Genomic DNA, 24,138 nt, shown 5'->3' with positions numbered 1-24,138 from the left:
AGACAGGCATCTGAGATCGGCTTGATTTGAGAAAGGGGAAAACATTTAACCAGATTTTTTTTTAAAAACACTGGGTGGATTTTTATCATTATAGGGTAGTTGTGTACACACACTGCCAACACACATTTTGGTTCAAACTACTTGTAAAAGTGCATGTAGCATCCTATGACCCCTTTAAGTTGTTGTAAAATGTAAGGAATTTTTCTCTTGAACAAAATACTAACATAAGCTTTACCTAAACAAATACAACATTCTGGAGTTGGGAATAGAGCGCATGCTAAGTTGTATTAAATTACACATTTTGACACCTCAAACAAACAAACATTATTAACATCTCTCTCCTAACACAAAAACCAAAAAAGTATGTTTGCTCCTCACACTATAGACAAAACGGCTGTTGATGCATTTGTAAATACGGCACTGCCAACAATGCCATGACCTTCTCTCCATTAAAATGATTAACAGCACGTGGTTAAACCCTGAGGTGCATCTTGATGAGCAGTTACACTAGTCACCCCAGTGACTGCCTGATGAGCCAGCGTCCTGAAGCTCTCGTGTGCGATACATGTTTGTTTAAAAGCATGATGACGCCAAGTAGTGCTAAAAGAGCAGAGCGTGTGGGTTAAGCAGCCGGCTGAGGTCTAGAAGCAGACCTAGATCTGGTTTCTGGGGTCGTGTAGAGGAAATGGGAGGAGAGACGCAGGTCAGCTCTCTCTGCACTGCCGTGAGAAAGCTGTCTGCTAGAATGTCATGTTGAGTTTACGTTGTCCATCATTATTATTGTTAAATAAACTTTGCATTAGCAACCACTTTCAATAAAATGTTTAAAAGGTTCTGAAGAGCTTCATATTGTTTGATGGTAATTCATTTGATTTCACAATAGCCAATATTTAAACTATTTATTATATTTTTCCCCAGGTATATTTTTGAAACCTTTTTTTGTAAAGATGTTTTTTGCACCCATTTTATTGAATTAAAAAAAAGGTCTAATGTGTGCTAGATGAGTATGAGGACAGATGGCAATGTCATTTTTCCCTCTTGCTCTCCTCCATGAATTTGAGTAGCCCAGCAACATGGAAATGTGTTTCTTTATCTGAAGAACAGTAGGAGCAGCTGCTAGCTGCTGTTAGCCACCTGACGCAACTACACTGAGCAAATGCTGAAAACTAGCCAAGAGAAAGTCTAGAAAAGTGAGAACGACAGGCCCCTGACAGAACTTTCCATCTCGTACGGTGCTGCTAATTGCTGTGCTACGGTATGCTGTGTGCCGTGCTCTGATAAGGATCTCTGTGAAGACTGGATCAGTGAAACGTAGAGACAGTGAGAGGACTCATATCGCTTTCCATGTTAGAAATGTGCACAGACTTTCTCAGTCTCTCCAACGTGGCTGTATTGTAATGTATGTATTGTATTTTATATTACAGTCATTTAGTAACAAAATGCTAATATTCTGAAAGGCTTTTAGGTGGCTGAGAATATTGAATTGAATATAGTATTTTATTTTAATACATTATTTTATATTTTATTGTATACAGTATTATCTTATCTTATGTTTATTTTATATTCTATTATATGTATTATTATATTTAGTGCTGTCAATCAATTAATCGTGATTAATTGCATCCAAACAAAGTTTTTGTTTACTCAATATGTGTGTACTGTGTAAATTTTTTTGTGTATATATATAAATACACACACATACAGTATATTTTTTGAAAATATTTACATGTATTTACATGTATATATTTACATTCATATAATTTATATTATATATTTAATATATAAATGTAACATTTTCTTATGTATGCATACATGTGTGTGTGTATTTATATGTAATAAATGTACACTGTACACACTATGTAAACAAACTTATTTTGGATGCGATTAATCGTTTGACAGCACTTATTATATGTTAATAAAAATTCAGACTGTTTCTTGGTGGACTGAGAATATTGTATTCTCTTTTATATTATTTATATAGTATTGTATTAGTTTGTATTATTACTTTGTATACGTGTTATATTTTATTATATGTATCATTTATTAAGAATACTGTATTTTATTGTATTGTATTTTGTTTTATCTTTTTATATTTAATGTTGTTTTATATTTTATCATTAGTGAATACAAAATAAATAAATACCAATATTCTGATTGAAATACATTTTTTTTTTTTTTGGTTGGCTGTTCTTTTTGTAAGTGGGTGGATAAAGAGGCAGGTGTCAGGGTTCAGAGTGGGATGTTTATCTCAGTCTAAAGTGGCCTCGCTGTCTTGGGCCTAATGTAAGCATAAATCAGTCGGCAGTCTGAGAGATGGAGGCTCTGGCAAGCTCCCACCGTAGTTCACTCAAATTCAGAGCTCTTTACAGCCCAGTCTCTCTCTTCTCCTCAAACTTTGCTGTTCTTTATGGTCTTTAACTGCCTCTCTCAATCACTCACTGTGTGTTTGTGCTCGTGTCTCAGGCTGGCACTGAAACTGACACTGGGTGTGGCAAGGGGGACAGATTTTGATTCGTGATGGAGGTCATGCTAATGATTCCTGGTTATCAATATCACATTTTATGGTATAATAGTGACCCACTAAAAATTGCAAACTGTGAGAAATTAATGGATGATAAACTGTGTCAGCCCAGTCTGCAGGTGATGTCAAGTGGTTTTATATTGTGGTCATTGTTAGGATGTAACCACATCCTCTCTTCTTTTCTCTCCAGCACTGCGAAGTACAATGTCCTCACGTTCCTGCCTCGGTTCCTGTACTCTCAGTTCAGAAGAGCAGCAAACTCCTTTTTCCTGTTCATCGCACTTCTGCAGGTAAGACTTCAGTGTTATTCTTCAACCTTCCTCCCTCAGGGCAGGAATACTGATGATAAGATGGAGAGATTAAGACTGTCAACTCTCACGAAATATTAAAGGGATAGTTCACCCAAAAATGAAAATCATGTCATTAATTACTCATACTCATGTCGTTCCAAACCCATAAGACCTTCGTTCATCTTTGGAACACAAATTAAGCTATTTTTGATTAAATTCAACAGCTTTCTGTCCCTGCATAGACAGCAACGAAACTAAAATGTTCCCAGGCCCAGAAAGGTATTAAGGACATTGTTAAAATGGTTCATGTGATATCTATCAGTGGTTCAACCATAATTTTACGAAGCTACGAGAATACATTTTGTGCACAAAGAAAACAAAAATAACTACTTTATTCAACAATTCTTCTCATCTGCGTCAGCGTCCTCCGCCATTTACAAGAGACAAGTGTGTGCATTCCTCTGCTTGTAAACAAGGCATGAATGACATGAGTTATTAATGACAGAATTTTCATTTTTGGGTGAACTATGCCTTTAATTGCTAGCTAACACATCCATTTAAAGGTAAGTATATTGCTCCTTGAGTACTGAAGTTTCAAAGGTTTGGAGTCTTTTGAAAGAAATTAATGATTTTTATTCCAAGGACCGTTAAATTGATCAAAATGGGCAGTGAAGACATTAATAATGTTACATAAGATTTCTGTTTTCAATAAATGCTGTCCTTTTGAACTTTCTATTTATCAAAGAATCCTGAAATATGTATGTGTTTCCACAAAAAATGTTGAGCAGCACTGTTTTCAACATTATTAATAATAAGAAATGTTTGTTAAGCAGCAAATCAGCACATTAGAATGATTTCTGAAGGATCATGTAACACTGAAGATTGAAGTAATGGCTGCTGAAAATTCAGCTTTGCATCACAGGAATAAATTACATTCAGACATATTTAAAAATAGAAATAGTCCATTTAAAATATAATAATATTCCACAATATTTCTTTTTGATCAAATAAATGCAGCCTTTGTGAGCATAATGGGCTTCTTTCAAAAACAAAAAAATCTTACTGACTCCAAACTTTTGAACAGTTGTGTACTGTATATATTGCTTTTGAGACCTAAACAGATTTTGGCTGCACTGCTTCAGCATCTGTGTAATTACCAGATGCTGCAGTCACCGAGGGCTTCTGAGTTCTATAAACATACTGTTCTTTTAGAGCCAGGAGGTATGATGAATCCACCATCGAGCAACCCGGCATCACCCTGTGGATGCGCTGCACATTAAATTAGCGCCTCTGTTTTAATGTAGCTCAATCGATGACCAGGGGGAAGAGAGATGAAGAAAGAAGAGAAACTGCGAGGTACAAGAGTAAAACAGAGGGAGTCAGGTGGCTTTGAAGCACAGGTTCTGTGTATCTTTATTACGCTGCTGTCAATGCAGTGACTTTGAAATGCACAGGCATGTTGTGAATGAGAAAAACAGGAGGGAGGCCAAGGCGACCATCTGGTTTTTATAGATGCCGTTTCATCAAAACTGCTCAAAAACTGCTTCTGGATATGCCATTATAATCAACTAAATATTTTGATCCTGACACCCAGGTTCCACGATGATCGACTGGTCTGGTTTTCTATGCCACTGTGGTTTGGTTGTGAGTGTACTCTCCTGTTTAAGTGAAATGTAACGCAGAAGGGAAAGTGTTGGCATCAGGTTAAAAGGAATCCGTTTCGGGTTTCCTATTGTATGTCTTTGCATTGCTGGCCTCTGTCTGAAGCTGTCACAGCTCTGACACTTTATCTGATAGGGACACGTTCCAAAGATGATCCACTTCTTGATATTATGTAAGCTCTGTGAGTTTTGCCAGAATCAGTAGAAGTTTAATCAAGTTCTAATGGTGTGAATTATATATAAGCTTGAGGGCACTTTACCAACTGCCTAACCAGCCTGTGGACCAGTCTGGAAATTTATGCAAGTCTAAGCTGATCTCTTCAGCTGGGTAGACAGATATGTCACATGGCGACTTCTAAACATCCATCAGAGTCGCTGCTGCTGACGTTCTGATGGTTCTTGCCATTCCCTTAGGTTGCTTTCTTGACCTCCTGGTGATAAATACTAACACCACTAGGGATGTACACCCTCAGGCTCTGTTATGATTGCTGGGAAACAAAATGGAGCAGTGTTTTTCATGAGGTCATACATTTAAATGCTCTGCTGGACTTTAATTAGTGTTTGTATTCATGCCCTGTAGGTGAAGATGTTAGTGTGCCATTTGGATGTTCATGTTTTGATTTTGCTCTTCTGGATCTAGGGATTAATGACTGACATTAATGTGGCCATTTTATTTATTTTTTGCTCTCAACAGCAAATCCCTGATGTGTCACCAACAGGGAGGTGGACAACACTGGTGCCATTACTCTTCATCTTGGTGGTGGCAGCAGTGAAGGAGTTTATAGAAGACTTGGTGAGAGCATTCAATTATATTTGTGATTTGTTCAAGTAGCTTACCGAGGTAATTAGTGTTGCATGATAAACTGGTACTAAAAAGGTATCGTGATACCCTGCTTTTAAAAATGGTACGATTCCGCATTTTACCAGTACTGGCACTTTAAGAATGTGTTTTATTAAGAGCCATATTTCCTGAGTTGCGTCCACATGCGACAGCGGGACAGTGCTCTGCTTTCTTTCCCTGCATGAACACTGGCCGTGCCACACTTTATATCCTCGCAGCGCAGGACTGTTTAAACATTTTAAGCAATTTAAGAGTGGAAAAGAAACATGCATGAATTAGAAAATAAAGTGCAGGTTTTGCTTGATGTTAAAATGAGTTAAGCGCAATAAATCTTGAAAAAGAACTTGTGCGGTACTCACACACCCGATGTGCATGCACTGAAAGCACATCGAGACAGCACGTGATCGCAAATTCAGATCTCTTTCACATGTTATTGCTCTTCAGTGGTGAAATATACACACACAATTACATATGAATGCCCATTTTGTGTTATGATTTAAGTGAACATAAAAAGATGAGAAAGGAAATGTGTGTATCAATAAATTGGATCCGCAGCTCTTAAAGTGACAGCAGGCTAATATTCCTGCTGCTGTCTGTATCTACAATGTTAATTAAACAACAAAAGATAAATATATAATACATAATAATAATAATATAAATAGTTATCGTGAAATAGAATTACTCGTATTAGGGCTGCAACAACGAATCGATTAAATCGATAAAAATCGATTACTAAAAGAGTTGGCAACGAATTTCATAATCGATACGTTGTGTCGCGCGACGCGGAGACGTTTGATTATTTAAAAAAAAAAAAACTTTAGTTGAGCGCGGAGCGGAGTGAACACACTCGGTCTCTCTCGCGAACTGATGCTAGCAGAGTTCGGCGCCTCATATAGGCCCTGTCCCAAATGGCGCACTTCATGTGCATACATGTGTATGTTTTTTGTGTAAGTCCATTTTTATTTTATTATTATTATTATAACAGCTCAGGGATGTTCAAGGAGCAAAATGTTTGTGCACTTTCTAAAGGTTTTAGTTCTGTTTTTGAATAAAGGGTTGGAAATGAATGCTTTTCTTGCTTTTTTGTTTTTTATCCGATTCATCGATTAATCGAAAAAATTATAGACAGATTAATCGATTATTAAAATAATCGTTAGTTGCAGCCCTAACTCATATTATGAAATAAGATTTTGGGATTAATCGAAAAAATAATCGACAGATTAATCGATTATTAAAATAAGCCCTAACTCGTATTATGAAATAAGATTTTGGTCATATTTCCCACCCCTAGCTTATGCCCTCAAATATAAGTCAAAAGAGTGTGATTTATTTTGTGACACATGAACATTTTCACCGTCTGAGTTTGATGGGGCAGTTGGGGTCAGTAATAACCGTCTAATTTGGCTTTATCCTTTTAGCTAACTTACCAATGTTGCAAAGATATAAATATGTAGGCTTGGTAGTTGCTCACCTTAGTCCTGTGCGCTAGTGACACTAGCATGTGATTTTTATTACTTATTTATTTATTTTAAAGAGGGATGAAAAGCAGGGCAGGCACACACTGATCAAGTAAAAAAATATTAATAGATAAAATAACTATAAGCTCCATGTGACTCATCTATTATTCAATTACCTTTCCTGTTGTATTATGTTTTTGGCGTAGTATCGGTTCAGTAGTAGTATCAATAGATTTTAGTCAGGTATTGTATCATCAGTCAAAATTTTGGTTTCGTGACAACACTAGAGTAAATGCATGTGAACTTTATGCAGATAGCTCACTTTTTCCAGTGTATCTTAATCACTTTATCATTGGCAGTTGGAATGATTTTTAATGAGTTGGTTAATGAAGGAGAACTGTGCTGATCTTAGTATCTGAAGTGCAGTCGTGCTTGCTGTTGGTTTTATTCTCTCCTGCCCTTCACAGCTGTTATATTATCGGAGTCAGTTTTTAGACTGCGTTCACGTTTACCTCTTTTACTCTTCCTGATAATTCAATCTCACTCTCTGGTGAATGGTGATCACGTACACGGCAGAATGCATCTCACTCCCATTAGCTGATGCTTTTTTCCTGACCTGAACTATCGTCTTATTTGCCATGTAAATTAATTCCAAGACCTTTTTACATAGAAATTTACATAGAGGAGTGAACACTGAGATAAAAGCACCAGCCCAAGTGGATCCACCATTGTGCTGTGACCCTGAAGTCAGAGCCTGCTCTCCCGGATCCCTCTGGACATCCCGCTGGATGCCGTGGTCAGAATGACCGGCTCAACACTTTATATTGGTTTCTGATGCGTTATTCAGGTCTGAGAGGTCAAAACTAGCTCTGGACGTGAAGGTCATATGGTAAATTCACCTCCCCGCTCTCATGTACCACTCTGCTGTGAGTGGAGGTCACATGACCTTTGCTTTCTTTTCCCTTCAAGTAAAAACAAATATTAATTTTAGAGGCATCCCATAAGGCGAGAGAAAGGCTTCTCTTGTTACTTTGAGTGCTAGCTTTTGTTTGTTAGACTTGGAGGGCTTGTTTTTGTATTTAAAGAAATAGTTCACCAGAAAATTAACTAATTTAATTAATTTTCTCAAACTCATGTTCCAAACCTGAATGATTGGCTTTCAAACACAAAAGAAGATATTTTGCTGTGATCAAGGGCTTTGAACTGTAGCTCTCTAATAGGACATCACAATCTCAAGACATGTGTGAATGGTGTTTTTCTTGAGCCGTCAAGCTTAAGGAGCTGTTTTTCATGAGCTGTCAAGGACTTTAAATATGGTGCTTTTTTCCTGCCCTTATTGTAAGAAAAAAAGCTTGATCGTGCTGCTAAATATTTCTTAGTCATTTTGATTTATTTATTTGTTAATGTTTTTGAAAGAAGTGTCATTTACTTATCAAGGCTGCATTTATGTGATCAAAAATACAGTAAAATATAATATTGTGAAATTTCATCAGTTTAAAATAACTTCTATTTCCTTATGTTTTAAATTGTAATTTATTCCTGTAAATACAGCTAAATTACCAGCAGCCATTCAATCTAATATCATTCTAATATGCTGTTAAATAACAAAAAAAACAATTTCAGGATTCTTTGATAGAGTTCAAAAGATTGATTGAAATAATAGAAATCTTTTATAACATTATGAATGTCTTTACTGTCACTTTTGATCATTTTAATGCATCTTTGCTGAATAAAATAATATTTAAAAAAAATCTTACTGATCCCAAACTTTTGAACAGTTTTTGTTTGTTGCGTTCTTACTGTGTCTTCATATACGAGTTTCAAAAGAAGCCAGTAGGCTCAGTATAATCCATAACTCGTCATAATCCGGCATCTCTAACAACGACCGAGTCTAACAAAGAGGTGACGCGCCAGTGCTTTCCACACAGTGGCCTGCTTATCAGCTGCACCCCACTGTACTCCACTAATCCTTCTGGGACTTAGTGCTGCATTTTACCACAAACCCAAACCACTGTCTCCTCTTCCTTTTCGGGGCCTTCTTGTATTGTTAAATATCCTCTTGCTCCCATGTTCACTGCAGACAAGCCATCAGTTAGATTAGATGCGTAATCAAATCATCACTTCCCTCCGCAGAGCCTTATCTCTGCTCCATGTTGAGCTGAAGGAAAATGTGAGGGAAATGGAAACAGGAGAGAGTGAGGAGAAAGGGAGAGAATGAGTTATCCAACACTGCACCAGAGCTGATTTGGATGATAAATGGGATCTTAGACCAGTCTAACTTTTTCCTTCTCCTGCAGAGGTCATGTGACATGGGCCACTCGGTAATCTCTCCAGTAATATAAATGTTGCTGTTTGTCACAGTTAATGTTATTTTAATATAATATCAATTTGAAAGAGATTGGGAGGAGGGGAAGAATTATATAGAAAGACTGCCTGCAATTATTTATTTATGTATGCATTTATTTATTTTGATGCAGAGTATATACAGTAAGCAACAGATTATTTTTATTTTTTGATAAATTGTCTCTATATAAACAAATTTAATTTGGACATTTTCTTAGTAGTCAGTAGCAACATTACTTTATAGAACATTATTTTATAGATGTAATCTGCATTTAGGTAACTGGCGCTCGTGGAACTTTAAGCATAGTACCATAATTTTAAGTTATTCAGATTTCTCTCATGTTGTCTTCCTAACAGCTCATAAACCAGCCGTCCTGGACAAACCGAGGTGACACTGGACGTATTTCCCAGTGTTAACCGGGAGGATAATTAGGCAATCAGAGAGCACTGGCAAGAACACAAATGTATATGTAGAGCTTTTAGAGGCTAATCAGTGATTTCAGATCACTCGCTCATTCGTATTCACTCTCTGTAATAGAAAAGCTCAAAGTGGTTCTTGATTAGAGCAGATCAAACAGCTCTTGTAATCTGGGACAGAAAAGAGTGCTTCAATGGACAATCTCTCCGCTTCTCGATTAGCAGTTTTATTGATCACTAAACATGTAAAACATCACTCTTTCTCTATAAAGAATGTTTATTTTATTTTCTAAAAGGTTTTAGTATTTTCTAATGACTTTGTGTTGAATGCATGCTATATTTATATGTCTGTAATAATTGTGTGCCAAAGTTCTTTTATAGTGCAGAAGAAAGTAATAAAATCCATAAAATAATGTCTGTCCATCTAAAAGTATTTGAAACTTTGATTTGGCTCATTTGATTAATAACTTCTTTTTTTTTATTTCAGAAACGCCACAATGCTGATAGTGTTGTTAACAAGAAAGAGACACAAGGTAAGACATTTGTTTGCTCAACATTTGTCTTTAAAAACCCTATATATTCGCCTGATTAGAGCAGTTTTCCTCCCTGTTTTGGAGTATTTCCTATTGAAATAAAGTTGAGGTGGGATGTAAATGACTCTTTTAATAGGCAGTAGCTTTAATTTGTCTTACGTCCTTGAGTTGTGATTTGCTAGTTAGGCACTACCCTTCTAATGAGAAATTAGATTGGCCAAAAAATTGGACACAGCCATACAGGATGAGTCAGCATATAGTAATTAGAACTTTTCATCTTTTTTTTTTTCCTCCCTGTTTTGGAGTATTTCCTATTGAAATAAAGTTGAGGTGGCATGTAAATGACTCTTTTAATAGGCAGTAGCTTTAATTTGTCTTACGTCCTTGAGTTGTGATTTGCTAGTTAGGCACTACCCTTCTAATGAGAAATTAGATTGGCCAAAAAATTGGACACAGCCATACAGGATGAGTCAGCATATAGTAATTAGAACTTTTCATCTTTTTTTTTCCCCCCTGCAAGAAGAAGACCGTCAACTTTAAATGTGTGTGTGTATATGCGAATGCATTTTTATATCATGGGGTCTTGGTCTGTGTTAGGGATCTTTTTTTTTTTACATTTCACTTATGGTGATCTTTCTTTCTCTTTTGTAGTATTGAGGAATGGCGCTTGGGAGATTGTACATTGGGAGAAGGTACTGCAGCCGATGGTGTTTCTCATACCAATTGCCTCACTGAGTTCCAGCCTGAAAATTAGTTGACATACTCTTAGAAACAGGGTGAGAAATGAGTATGCATATAAAGATGCACGATGGCGTAAACCAGAGCAGGTTTGGTTTGAAAACAGATACTTTGGTGTTTTCTGAAGAGGGTACTTCCCTCTCTGCTCTTTTTCTTTTGCTCATCTTAACCTAAAGAGTTGAGAATCCAGGAGTAGACTCTAACCAGGCCGCAGCTTACGTGCGGTGTCCATAGAGATCCTAATGCAGCCAGACATAGAGCAGCTTTTCAATGTGTTAATAGAGAGTTGAGCTAATTACCCTGATGGTAACACACAGTCCATAATTATAAAGTGAAAGCAAAAGGAAATGGCTGGAGATATAATTACCTGAGGACTGGGCATTCATCACTGTTTGCTATATTAGTGCACATCTGCGAGAGTGCATTAACTTGTGCCCTGGTGACCTCACCGTGGCATAGAATAGGATGTGATGTCAACTATGACTGCTTACAGTTGTTTCCTTTTAGTATATTATTTTCTGAAGCTGCAATTCTGCTAAGTGCTGCTAGAATTGACAGTGAAGTACAACATGTTTCTGCTTCAGCTCATTAAATCTAGTTTTATTTTTATTGTCATCTCATCAATATTCAAACAGTTTTGTGGAGCCAGGCTTCTTGTCGCCCTTCCTTTTATTAAGCCACACTGTGACACACTTTGAATTACAGTGCACAGTATAAATAATGAATTTTAATATAAGCCTCCTTATAAATCGTATATCAACTCATGCATATTTAAGTAGCTCTCCACTTTGATTCAAAATAGCAGCTATGAAGCAGCGTTCCCCCACTTCTACTGGATTATGGCTAATAAGATTATTAAAAATGCAAATCTGAAAAAATAAATAGTTTATTTGTGGATTTTACAGAGAATACTTTTGATTAAATGGCCTCATTTTAAATGCTAGTCTCAAGTGAAGGCTTATGTTTGGATCTAAGTACCTCCTGAATGAAACGAGTGAAATGAATATTTCTTATTTCTTTACTCTCGCCAGTGGCTGCTAGTTTGCTGTAAAGTTTTTGAATTGATAACTAGTTTGTGTTTTACAGGTTGTGGTTGGAGACATAGTTAAAGTTAATGGCAAAGATTTCGTACCAGCAGATGCTATACTGCTGTCATCCAGGTAGACGAGTCTACGTCATCAGAAAGGAACTTGTCCATCCTTATGCCCCTGTCTCACACTTAACACCCAAAGGAAGTGATGATTAACAGGCTAATAACAAATAACCCTGAGACAAAGCTCCAAATCAGTGCAGTGTCATTACAAATGGTATCAGTTGATGGTTTTAATAATATAAATGTCATATATTATCCACAAAGGATGAAGGATTAAATGACTAGTTCACCCAAAATTGAAAATTCTGCCATTGTTTACTTGCCTTTTTTTGTTCCAAACCTAAAAGTTATAGGGGTTTATTATGAAATAAGGGGCACAAATGGTAGAGTTTTAAAATGAGTGAAAAGTCAAAATCAGCACTTCCTTTAGTGGATGTTTGCTTATTGATTAATACTGACCTGATGAAGTTGTCCTCTTCACTGTCAAAATCCAATTGCCAGCCAGGCCTTAAGTTGACCCAAAATTCTGGGGTGTTGCAGACATTTACATCAGCCACAGATAAAATAAATATCTGTAAAATAAAAGTTTTATCAAAATTATAAAATCTTTACTGGTGGTTTAGCCTGGCCTGGGTGGGTTTTGAGCAGTGAACATTGTGTTTTTTCCTCTGTGAAGATTAAACGTTTGTGTGTTTGTGTCTCTCTCCCCGTCTTATGTGTGCTCTTCCTCCTCTGCCCATCTTATGTCCTTTCCCTCCTCTCATCTCCACCTTTCTCCCTCCCCTCCCAACCTCATGTGATGAACAACCTTCTCCCGACTTCACTCGCGTCATTCCCCTTGCGCCGGGGCTGCTGGGCAAATTAAAGGTGTCAGTAGGGGAGGTAGTCCGAGCAGCCAATGGAGATCACCTCCCGGCTGACCTCATCATTCTGTCGTCCAGGTCAGGAACAACTCCAGTTTGCATGCGGGTTGGGTGGGAAGGGGGCAGGGGGTGCACAGATGGAGAGAATCTGTTACCTTAATATTTCTCTCTCTTTCAATTTTTTTGTTGTTTTGGCCTGATGGTGTTTTGTCAGCTTTTAATGCTATTCTTGGTTATGCCATTTTTTTTTAGCAATGATCTGATTGATATTGTTGGGTTCCGCTGGGTGATATCAGTTTTTCTGTATGCATTCAAAAACTACATTATTATAACATTAAGCAATAAGATTATAACATATAGATGTAAAGCAGATTTTAGAGTATTTTGGGAATATTCTAGTACAATATATATATATTACCTACATTTACCTACATATGTTTTTACTAAAACATTTTAGTGCAAGAAAAATGAATATTTTAAAAATGATTCAGTGAAACACAAATTTTGAATAGAGTAATAGAAATTAGTTGAATTTCCCAATTTCTAATATTATTTTGCTATTGAAGTTTAAATCAGTGATGCAGTCAAAACTAAAGGCTCATACTTAAAAAAATAGTGAGACATAGATCACAAAACTAATTTTCCAGAAACTTGATGTGTAAATAAAGTGCATTAAAGTTATTATTTTATTCACAGTGGTGTTTTATTTTGTTACCAGCTAGCCTATATGATTCTGAATATACCTTGGTTTATATTTAATATATTTCTCAGCCACACTGTTTGATAATTGTGCAATTAAAGAGCCTATTGAGACTCGGTATCACAACTCTCAACCTCCCATGCATCATTGTTGGACCTTTTGTCATGAGATTCTTAAATTTAAGCACTAAAAATGGGCTGACTAGGCACATATTTCTCAGAGGACGACTCCGTTCAACTCCCAACAGAAAATACTGATGAAGCCCTTTCCATAACCGTAGAGACGTGTATTACAGACCCTCTGCTTTGTGCTGAAGATGCTTAAGCATGTGCACACAGGAAAAACAAAGCGCTTCTCTAACACAGCTGGAGAAAAGAGCCATTGAGTGACTGTAAATGTCACAGCTGTTGGCACAATGCATGACTTCAGCAGGAGCTCAGACTCTGATGTGACTCTCTGCATGCGGTCACATCACCACAATGTACAGTATTGTCATGAGCCTTTATAGTAAACCACATTGTCCGTATACTGAATCTATGAAATGTTGTTGTTTTTTTCACTCTAAGATAAACATGATGTTTTGGTGGGGACTTGTTACATTTTTGACAACCACAGAAGAAATGAGTATTGACATCTATTTTTGTTTTGTATAGACCCAAAGCAGAGCAAACTTTTCTGATTTTCTGATTATTTTCTGAACTTTTCATTTTAAGTACGAGAACCATCTTTTCTGGTCACGCCTGCTATCGTTTATTAAAGGAGAGATGTGGAACAGCTTTGGCCCTGTGTACTCGCTATCCTGCTTTTGCTCTTCTCAGTATTAACACTGAATGTTCATTTGTCTGGTGTGCTGCATCTTTCCTTTGTTGCATGTGGAGGATGTAACTAAAAATAAAAACAGCAGAATGCATGACCATAAACAAAGATGCATCGAGTGAAAGTTTCCTAATGGCTGAGTGCAAAATGAAAGATCTGGATCTAAGAGAGTCCCATTAGAGCGATGTGTTTTTATTTTCAGTCCAAGTACTAAAATGCCTTATGCAGTTTGGGGAAAATATGCTGCCCAGTACACTTTCCTTACTGAAATAAATATCAATATAATTTTAACAGTAAACTGTACTAGCTCTAGAAAAAAGGGCATCTTTGATTATGGGTCTTCATTTAGCTGTGTGGTTTTGATTGATGTGAACAAAACTTCTTTAGTTATTAATTATATATGAAATAGTTACGTATTTTAGCCAATGCCATTTATCTGTTTTACGTGATATTTTGATATTAAAGTAGCTAGGCTGTGCCAATTTCTTTTAAGATACACTATTGTTCAAAAGTTTGGGCTTAGTACCATTTTTTTTTTTTTATGTTTTTGAAAGTCTCTTGTACTCACCATGGCTGCATTTATTTAATCAAAAATATAGTCCAAATAGTAATATTGATATTGCAACTCAAAATAACTTTTTGACATACATATTAAAATATATAAAATGTAAGTTATTCCCATGATGGCAAAGCTGAATTTTCAGCAGGCATTACTCCCGTCTTCAGTGTCACATGATCTTTCAGAACTCATTCTAATTTGCTGCTCAATAAACATGTATTATCACAGTTGAAAACAGTTGTGCTTCTTGATATTTTTGTGAAAACCTTGATATATTTTTTTTCAGAATTCTTTGAATAGAGAGTAGCGTTTATTTGAAATCGAAATCTTTTGTAATGTTATTAATGCATTTACTGTCACTTTTGATCAATTTAAGTCCTTGCTCAATAATTGTTTTAAAAAAAACTTACTGACCCCAAACTTTTGAACCGTATAAATTAATAATTTATTTATTATATATGTGACCCTGGACCACAAAACCAGTCTTAAGTCGCTGGGGTATATTTGTAGCAATAGCCAACAATACATTGTATGGGTCAAAATTATAGATTTTCCTTTTAGGCCAAAAATCATTAGGATGTTATGTAAAGATCATGTTCCATAAAGATATTTTGTAAATTTCCTACTGTAAATATAACAAAACGTAATTTTTGATTAGTAATACGCATTGCTAAGAACTTCATTTGGACAACTTTAAACGCGATTTTTGCGCCCTCACATTCCAGATTTTCAAATAGTTGTATCTCGGCCAAATATTGTCCTATCCTAACAAACCATACATCAATGGAAAGCTTTTTTATTCAGATTTGAGATGGTGTATAAATCTCAATTTCAAAAAATGTACCCTTATGACTGGTTTTGTGGTCCAGGCTCACATATTTCAGTAAACTGCAAAGTATTCTACTGGTGGTGCCATGTATCCTCATGATGTATTAAATTTTATTTATTTTTTTTTCATAATGGTGCTGTTTATTGTAGTGAACCTCAAGGAATGTGCTACATTGAGACCTCAAATCTAGATGGAGAAACTAATCTCAAGATCAGACAGGTGATTTTTGCCCCCCTCATGTCATACCTACTGTTATTAATTAATACTGTACAATTCAGCTAATTGTTTACTGGTGTGAATTGTATTACTTAGTGTTTTTTGTTATACTCAGGGTCTGCAGATCACTACGGACATCAAGGACATTGACAGTCTAATGCGTCTCTCTGGACGGATGGAATGTGAGAGTCCCAACAGACACCTGTATGAGTTTGTGGGCAATATTCGCCTGGATGGACACAGGTATGAGAAAATCGACAGGCAGAGTGTGAGTGATAAAGGTCAAATTTGGATTGAGGTGAATGAAAGAAAAACAGAAGCAATGACAGAAATGTTCAGGCTGACTTCAGTCTTGTATTTCATTAGTCTGAGATACTGATGAGCGTGAGAAGTTAATTTCAGCAGGAAGGGTTCGATCGAAGTTGAAGAATGAAAATGTCTCACTGATAATTGAAGGCAGGTTTAATTGCATATTGATATTTAGGAAGGAACAAATCTATACTTTATAAAATACCAAATGGGTTGTGTTTTCACTAAACTTCCCTCTGTGCATTTATTTATATCTAACATCACATTATCCTGCTGTTATGCTGTATTTTTTTGGGTTGGATTAATTTTTTTAAATGTTCATCAATTGTTGGGTTTGCTCCATATTTAGCACCGTACCACTCGGTCCTGATCAGATCTTGCTGAGAGGAGCACAACTCAGGAACACACAGTGGGTCCACGGTATCGTGGTCTACACAGGACACGACACCAAACTCATGCAGGTAATCTGTCTGCTTCAGTCTACTTCAGTCGTATCCCAAATCCAGCTTCAATCTGAGAAATCTGAGTTTTGTGTCCAGAACTCCACGTCCCCCCCTCTGAAGCTTTCCAACGTGGAGCGCATCACCAACTTTCAGATCCTCTTGCTTTTTGGCTGTCTCTTGGCCATTTCGTTGGTGTGCTCCATAGGCCAGACCATCTGGAAGTACCAGTATGGCAATGACGCCTGGTACATGGACCTCAACTGTAAGAACCAGACCCCCTTTCCTTCTGTCATGCTAGACCGCTTGTGTATCTATGTGTGCTTTCATTTTTTTTGTTATCGTCAGTAATTTTCGTCTTCCCTTTATGTAAACAAATATGCATTGCATATGTGAATATTTGTCAATAAAAAGGGAAAGGAGAACTTTTCCCTTTTAGTTCTAATATGCATAGACACATGAATGTATAAATGGTTGAATATCACGAACGCTGCTGTACTTCTTTTTTTCGTTCGTTTTGTTATCAGCTTCCTTTCTAACATTCTGTTTGGTTTGTGTTTTTTGTTTCTTTGTTGTTGTCATTTTCTTAACAGCTCCAGGTAACAACCATTTAAAACCCTTGGCCATCTGTGAATGACCCCTCCTTACTAACCCCTAACTGAAGCTCGGCTTTTGCTAAGCTACTGAAGCCACTTATATGGTTGCCCTACTTTATGAGGGAAATTGCAGAGGACCGCACACACACCAGGAATCCAATGATAGGTTTTTCCCTTCCAGCTCTACACTGTGTAGACCCTCTTAATGCCTGATGTCAAAAACGTGCCTTCCCTTTCTTTATTTTGGTGACACGTTAAACACTTCGTAAGCTCCGGCTTCGGACGCGCCAGCGTCCTTTCGCTCGTGCCTAACAAATGAGCCATGACAGTAAGCCTCGGACCCAAAGAAACACACGTGGAGAGGAGCGAGTTACCCACGGGCGCTGTCAGAGCAAGAGTTAGAAACGTGTTCCCGTGCAGAAGACCCTGGAGGTCAAACCGTGACATTTTCTAAATGCCCCCCTTTTCCTCTTACCCACATCCTCGTTCAGCTGTGTTTGTTATACCGGTGCTGACAGACGAGACCGAAAAGGCCCAGCTCTGGAGAAGATTAGCAAATCCATGCTAATAGGCTTAATGTTTGGGTTGTAAAAGTACGATATTAAGAAACGCAACACTGCCTTTCATTTTTAATGAGCAGTGATGGGAACACATCTGTTGCATGCCTTGAGCATTGCAGGTAATTGAAAAAGAAAAAAATGAACAATTTTGTGCACCAATAAGAGGCGAAAATGTGTTAAATTGTTGGCAGGAGACGCTTGCAAATTAATTAACGTGTCACCACCATCATTACTCTTGATTTAAATAGGAGGTGCTGTTTGTGTCCGAATCGATCGCAGCTTGTTTTATGGCCTACACAGTTCCCTTCTTGGTATGCTCTGAGAGTTCATCGAAAATGTTGTCAAATGCTGAGTTGCACCACCAATGCTGGGTTCCATCTGTAATCATTCACATCCAGCGCAGTCATTTGGAAAGGAAATAACAATGATGTTGGGTGCCATGTGAGGGAACAGTGAGGCCATAAAGCAGGTATCCATCATGAAATTGATTATTCCTCTAAAGGAGGGAGACTTTGTCTTGTGTTTGTTGTTTGCCCTCCTAGTGGAGCTGTAAAAGGGAGATGTGGCATTGATTTGTCGTTTACATGCTTTTGCAGATTATACTTACTTTATAAACCAAGGCCACTTCCTGCTTTTTCAGTCAGGGGTATAATCAAGGATTCATGATAAAACGATTAGGGTTAATAATACCTGGAGGGAGCTAGTACACTACCATTCAGATTTGTGTGGTTTTTAAAAATAAATTAATACTTGCATTTAGCAAGGATGCATTGAAAGTAAAGAGACTTGTAATGTCACAAAAGATTTCTATTTCAAATAAACAGTTTCTATTAATATAAAAAAATACTGAAGATAAGTATCACGTTTCCACAGAAATATTGCGCAGAAAACTGTTTATAAATACAATTTTAAAACATTAAAATGGAAAAAAAAAATTTTGAATTGTAATAATGTGGCACAATATTACAGATTTTATTTATGTATGTACATATGTATTTATGTATGTAATAATTTTATTTACCAAATAAATCCAGCCTTGATGAGCATAAGAGACTTCTTTCTAAAACTCAGATTATGATTCATCCCCAGAGGTAAAAACAATGCAATAGCTGTGCTTGAAGGTTTCCAGATTGGGTTAGCAGGTGTACACTCAGGGCGACGGATACACACCTTTCACTCATTAGTCTAAGCGTTGCACACTTCAGGCAGATGAGTAATTATTCGTCATAAATAATTCATTTGACTTTGAACCCCTGTGATATTTTACTCTGCTTCTGCCCAGTATATATCCAAACCAATGCATGTGCCTCTATGCAGATGGGCCTCCTGAGCACTTGAGCAGCAGTCATTTGTTATGCATTCACGCCACCTGCAACAACAGTCACCCATGTTGAACTCCTGACCATGAAATAACAGGTAGCAGGTTTTGTGCTTCTCAAGACGGGTGTCTTGAGAAGTGCTGACCCCGCAGCGCGACTCCTTGCTGCACTGATGTCAGTGGACCTGCAGTAGCTAGCTAAGAGAGATGGTGCTGCATCTTCCTGCATGCTTCAGAATGTCATGTGAGCATGTGCAGCGGTGAAGGTTAGCGATTAGAGATGCATTTGTTTACTGTAGCCTGTTGAATGCAGAGAAGTTGTCTTCTTTATTGCCAACTTGGTGTTTGTTGGGTGTAGTTTTTATAACTAGACTATTCAGTAGTCAGGAAATAAGTTTTGAGTAGTTTCCGATGCAGCCAAAAATCTTCCACCAGGAAAGGTCTTCTTCAGCCGACATGCAAGAGACAGTCAAGCTTAGTTCAGTGTTACTTGTACTATGTTTCGGATCTTCCAAATGATTGAAATATCTCGAAATGTCACATCTCTCTGTTCGGCTCCATGTTATTGGAAGGTACTTTAGACTGGTCTTCCTCCTTTACACTGAAACATCCAAACTGATTGTCTTCCTTCCCACCACTAGCCAAATCCTCTTCCTCTCTCCGTGAGTCAGTTCCAATAGCAGTTGTATGATTGCCCAGCCTCTCTAGTTCTATGACTCTGTATGAGAAAAGCGCTCCCTCTCCTAACTGCTCAGAAAGACAATTTGCATTCTGTGGATCCCCAGGTAAAGCTTTTTATTCATGCTTAAAGTCAACATGAAGTAAAAAAGAACCCATTTACTTTCTTTAAAAAACGCTCTTAGTCTCGTTATGGACATTTCATCAGTGTTTAATGTTAATAAATATGGGTAAAATAAAATGTTATGACGCATATGACACCAGAATTCAAATTTTATTTTTGTTTAAGACTAGTGTAATGTTGTTTTTTAGATCTTGCTAATAGTTCATGTAGTTTAATGTATTTCTCTCTTTGAATATCCTTTTAAACATGGTCATATGTCAAAGTAAAATGGGTTGTGAATATTGTTTCATGTTGATTTTAACACTATGTGTGAGCTGTCTTGTGTCTGTGGTCTTATTTTTATTGATTACATTTTTGTTTCTCTTTGTGCTGCTCTCTTTGTTAAATTTGGTGTTTGATTTAAGATTGAAAATCATGATTACCCACCCCCAGTGCATTGTGGGATAATGTGTTGCTTTGAATCTTGCCCATATTGCCAAGGCTGCCACTATGATGTCAAAGAATCTAGTTTAGCTACTAATTAATGGAGACCTGATTGGAGAATTGAATGAATTTGTAGGTTAGAGGCTTACTGGAGAGTTTGGGTGGAAGAGTTGTATAGTGTTTGCACAACGCTCACACAACGCTAGTGGAGCATTGTGGAAACGTTGCAAATTAGACCAGATGAGCTTGTGGCATAGTTGTCCTTCCATCATTTCTCCTCAGTCCACCCCATCCCATCTTGCCTTTCATAGCTCAGAAACATTCTGCCAGCTTACTACCTCTCTCTCCTCTTCCTCCCCTCGCTCTTCTTTTTCTAGATGGTGGAGCGGCCAACTTTGGCCTGAACTTCCTCACCTTCATCATCCTCTTCAACAACCTGATTCCCATCAGTCTTCTGGTGACTCTAGAGGTCATCAAGTTCGTCCAGGCTTTCTTCATCAACTGGGTGAGTGTGAGGCTGAGCTGCGGGAGCTCTGTCTGTGTGATAAATCTGCTGTCTTTGAAATGCAGACTGCCTTAACCTCCAGGGCCAATCCCAGAAAACTTCACCGCCCAAACGAAAGTGGAGCTTTATCAAAATAACCCATTTGAAGATGCCAAAATTGGATTTGGGGCAAGGTGCTTATAGCAAACAGACACCGCTTTTAGATGCAGTGGAGTTTTGTGAATTCCCATAGAGTCAAGACTTTTGAGCGGTTGTTTCATTCAAAAAGAGCGGTATATGTTTTGGAGTCCAGATGGCAAGATATTAATAGAAAATGGTTGTGATTATTAATTCTGCCTGGTGATTTTAGGACACTGACATGCTGTATGAAGTCACCAACACACCAGCTATGGCCCGGACATCAAACCTGAATGAGGAGTTGGGACAGGTACTGCTTGCCCTCACGTTCAGAAATAAACTCATTTATGAACAAAAATTAAAACAATTTCATTTTATTTATATTTGCAAAAACTCATTTCATGCAATTATGCATAATATATACTACTCTTCAGCTGAAATTAAGACTTTTACAGCAATGTTTCTTGAGCACCAAATCAGCATATTAGAATGATTTCTGAAGGATTATGTGTGGCTAAAGCCTGGAGAAATTGCTGCTTTAAAAATTACATTTAAAAATGTGTTAAAATAGAAAACAGTTATTTTATATTGTAATATTTTGCAATATTGCTATTTTTGTGTTTTTCATCAACAAAATTGTATTTGCGGGCATAATAGACTTGATAAAAAATGTGGAAAAAATCTTATTGACCACAAACGTTTGAACCATAGTGTATTGATTCCATATTGATTATTGACCATAATTTAAAATGTTATCAATATTGTTTGCCAATATTGGATAGTTAATTGTTCTTTTTTCATTTCCCCTGTTTTTATCTTGTAGATCACCTTTGCTATCATGTAATGCTCATTTTAAATTCATCTTTGAAAACACATTAAATAACACTGTTAAATGTAATCTGTAGCAGATCACAAAATGTGTCGTTTTTTTTTTTTTTTTGTAGATTTATTTAGGCGAAGTTATATAGAATTTTAATATTAGCCATTCATCAGCTATCGGCTATCAGCCATAACACAATTTATCAGTTTAGCTGTAATACTTAGAATTTTATTTGGGAATACAGCCTAATGCCAGTTAATACAATAAAGACCTACTTTTCACAATCTAGTTTATTCCTGATGCGTTAAATCAAGTCCCTCCTTGCATATTTTCTGTAGAATATTCTGTTTTATGCAGAATAAGTTGCATTACGGAAGTAAAATGGGTTGAAAATATTTACTTTGTGTAACTACTTAACTCTAGTTTATTGATCTCTCTTTCCTGAAACCAGGTGAAGTACATCTTTTCAGACAAGACAGGCACCCTGACGTGCAACGTCATGCAGTTTAAGAAGTGCACAATTGCAGGCGTGGCCTACGGGTAAGGCTCTGTTTCACATGGCTTTCATAATCAGTAGAGTGTACATCTGGCTCTAGCTGTCTTGTCCTCCGCTCCCTTGTTAGCAGCTGCCTCGATTCTTCTCTGCACAGCCAGAGCGATTCTATAAATATCAGAGAAGGGGACTCGCAGATTTTCTTTCCCCCTTTTTTTTTTTATTATTTTTTTTTTAACTTGCTTCGATAGGAACACTGCATTTCTGGTTGCCTATTTGTCTAACTTTGATATGTATATGTGTGTTCTAAAACTAGATGTAGAACATTTTGTTAGACACAGCTGTATTTATAAGCTTAAAGTGTTGTGAATGGTGAAATTTCCTCTGTGCTGCAGCTGATACCATGCAAGTGTGTTTTTGAAGAAATATTCATCAGCGTGCTCAGCATGTGGCAGAGCTCTCTTCCATATCTGTGTTTTCCCTTCTCACTGGATAGATTTTATGACCGCAGTGATGTTTATGGTAAGCAGTCTACGAAAGGTGAGACGTATTGGACGAGGTCACGTCGAGGCCATGGCTCTGAGCTTATTGGATGTTTACATGCACAAGGACTTCAGATCTTATCACAGACATGCCAACCATCACAAAATATATGTTCACATTCAAATTTAATGGTGTCTCTTTATGTTCTGCATTCGGAGAATAAAGCACATGGCGGCAATATCAGTGCTGGATCTAAATGATCTCTTCTCCAGCATTAGGAGCAACATTAATCCTATTAGCTCAATTAAAACTCTTCTGAGATGAGGAGATTCAAGAGGCACTTCCTCTGTGACACTTAAAGGAAGACACTCACTGGAAATGTTAAAGTTCTTATGTTAAACAAGATTTGCATTTCTAATGCTAGTGCTTCCAAGGCAGCAAAATAATAGCGTTAAAGTTTGGTTAGTCACTTGTTTTTTTCCAGAGGGTCTAGCTGCAGCCTTGCACTTGCACTCTCAGACTTGCATTCTCAGACTTGCACTCTCAGACACTTGCGCTTCTGCTAGCGACGTCACTTGCAGTCTTTTATTTTTTTTTATTTTGTTCTATTTATTGATTACTTTTTGTTTGAATCGCTCAACATTTTACAACAGTAGCCAGGTGGTGAAACAAGAAAAAATAAACTAAATTACAATGTCACTTGCAATCGCCACTTGCACTCTCCGGTACCTGCGACATCACTTGCAATCGACACAAATGGTGCGTGTTGCCAATGGAGACAAGACGCTGTGGTGATTAAACGATTAAAACTAATTTAGTACTATAACATACAGGGTCCTGCAAGAAAAAGACAAGACCCGCAAATCCGTCGCCACAGAACAGCAGAATATGAACGCAATGCACAAAGTCTCTCGTTAAGCGTTTTCCTCCTGTAGAAAAACATAAACACTTAACATGGCGTAATGTATTAAGATGAAGATAAGTTCAATTAAAAGATCAAATTCGATATATAGTTATTATTTAATGTACTACAAGGCAAGCAGATGGCCATGAACACAATGCGCAAACTTTCACTTGTCCTCCCATACAGAAAAACGCTTAACGTGGCATAATAACGGATGATAAAGACAATACAGTAGCCTATATGTCTTGTTGTTGACTCAAAGTATATACAGACCAACAAATATGAACGTGCATTTTGAAATGCATTAAGTGATTTTAAAAGGATCAACTCCGTACAGGCATGCAGACGAGCCCAGAACGCAATGCGTTAAAGTGCACGTTAAACATTTTCCTCCTATAGAAAATCATTATAAATAAAACACGTAATGTAGCTTAATGGACAAAGACAATGATATAAAAGAGCTGTAGACAGTTTATTCTATATGGAAAAAC

General features: G+C 37.1%; 1 protein-coding gene across 1 annotated transcript in view; it reads left to right on the top strand.

Annotated features, from left to right (window-relative positions):
• LOC107550857 (phospholipid-transporting ATPase IA-like) overlaps nucleotides 1-24,138 on the top strand; it is a 188,012-nt gene that overhangs the window by 76,602 nt on the left and 87,272 nt on the right. Inside the window, exons 3-15 of the mRNA XM_016232260.1 lie at nucleotides 2,712-2,811; nucleotides 5,167-5,265; nucleotides 10,018-10,063; nucleotides 10,715-10,755; nucleotides 11,888-11,961; nucleotides 15,811-15,880; nucleotides 15,993-16,120; nucleotides 16,536-16,647; nucleotides 16,726-16,891; nucleotides 20,703-20,830; nucleotides 21,180-21,257; nucleotides 22,219-22,307; nucleotides 22,757-22,988. Of these exons, the coding sequence (XP_016087746.1) occupies nucleotides 2,712-2,811; nucleotides 5,167-5,265; nucleotides 10,018-10,063; nucleotides 10,715-10,755; nucleotides 11,888-11,961; nucleotides 15,811-15,880; nucleotides 15,993-16,120; nucleotides 16,536-16,647; nucleotides 16,726-16,891; nucleotides 20,703-20,830; nucleotides 21,180-21,257; nucleotides 22,219-22,307; nucleotides 22,757-22,988 (1,363 nt within the window). The remainder of the gene's footprint in view (nucleotides 1-2,711; nucleotides 2,812-5,166; nucleotides 5,266-10,017; nucleotides 10,064-10,714; nucleotides 10,756-11,887; nucleotides 11,962-15,810; nucleotides 15,881-15,992; nucleotides 16,121-16,535; nucleotides 16,648-16,725; nucleotides 16,892-20,702; nucleotides 20,831-21,179; nucleotides 21,258-22,218; nucleotides 22,308-22,756; nucleotides 22,989-24,138) is intronic.

This window comes from Sinocyclocheilus grahami, unplaced genomic scaffold (assembly GCF_001515645.1).
Source record: "Sinocyclocheilus grahami isolate Dianchi unplaced genomic scaffold, SAMN03320097.WGS_v1.1 scaffold409.1, whole genome shotgun sequence".
Lineage (NCBI taxonomy): Eukaryota > Metazoa > Chordata > Actinopteri > Cypriniformes > Cyprinidae > Sinocyclocheilus > Sinocyclocheilus grahami.
This window is presented reverse-complemented; position numbering and strand designations above follow the sequence as displayed.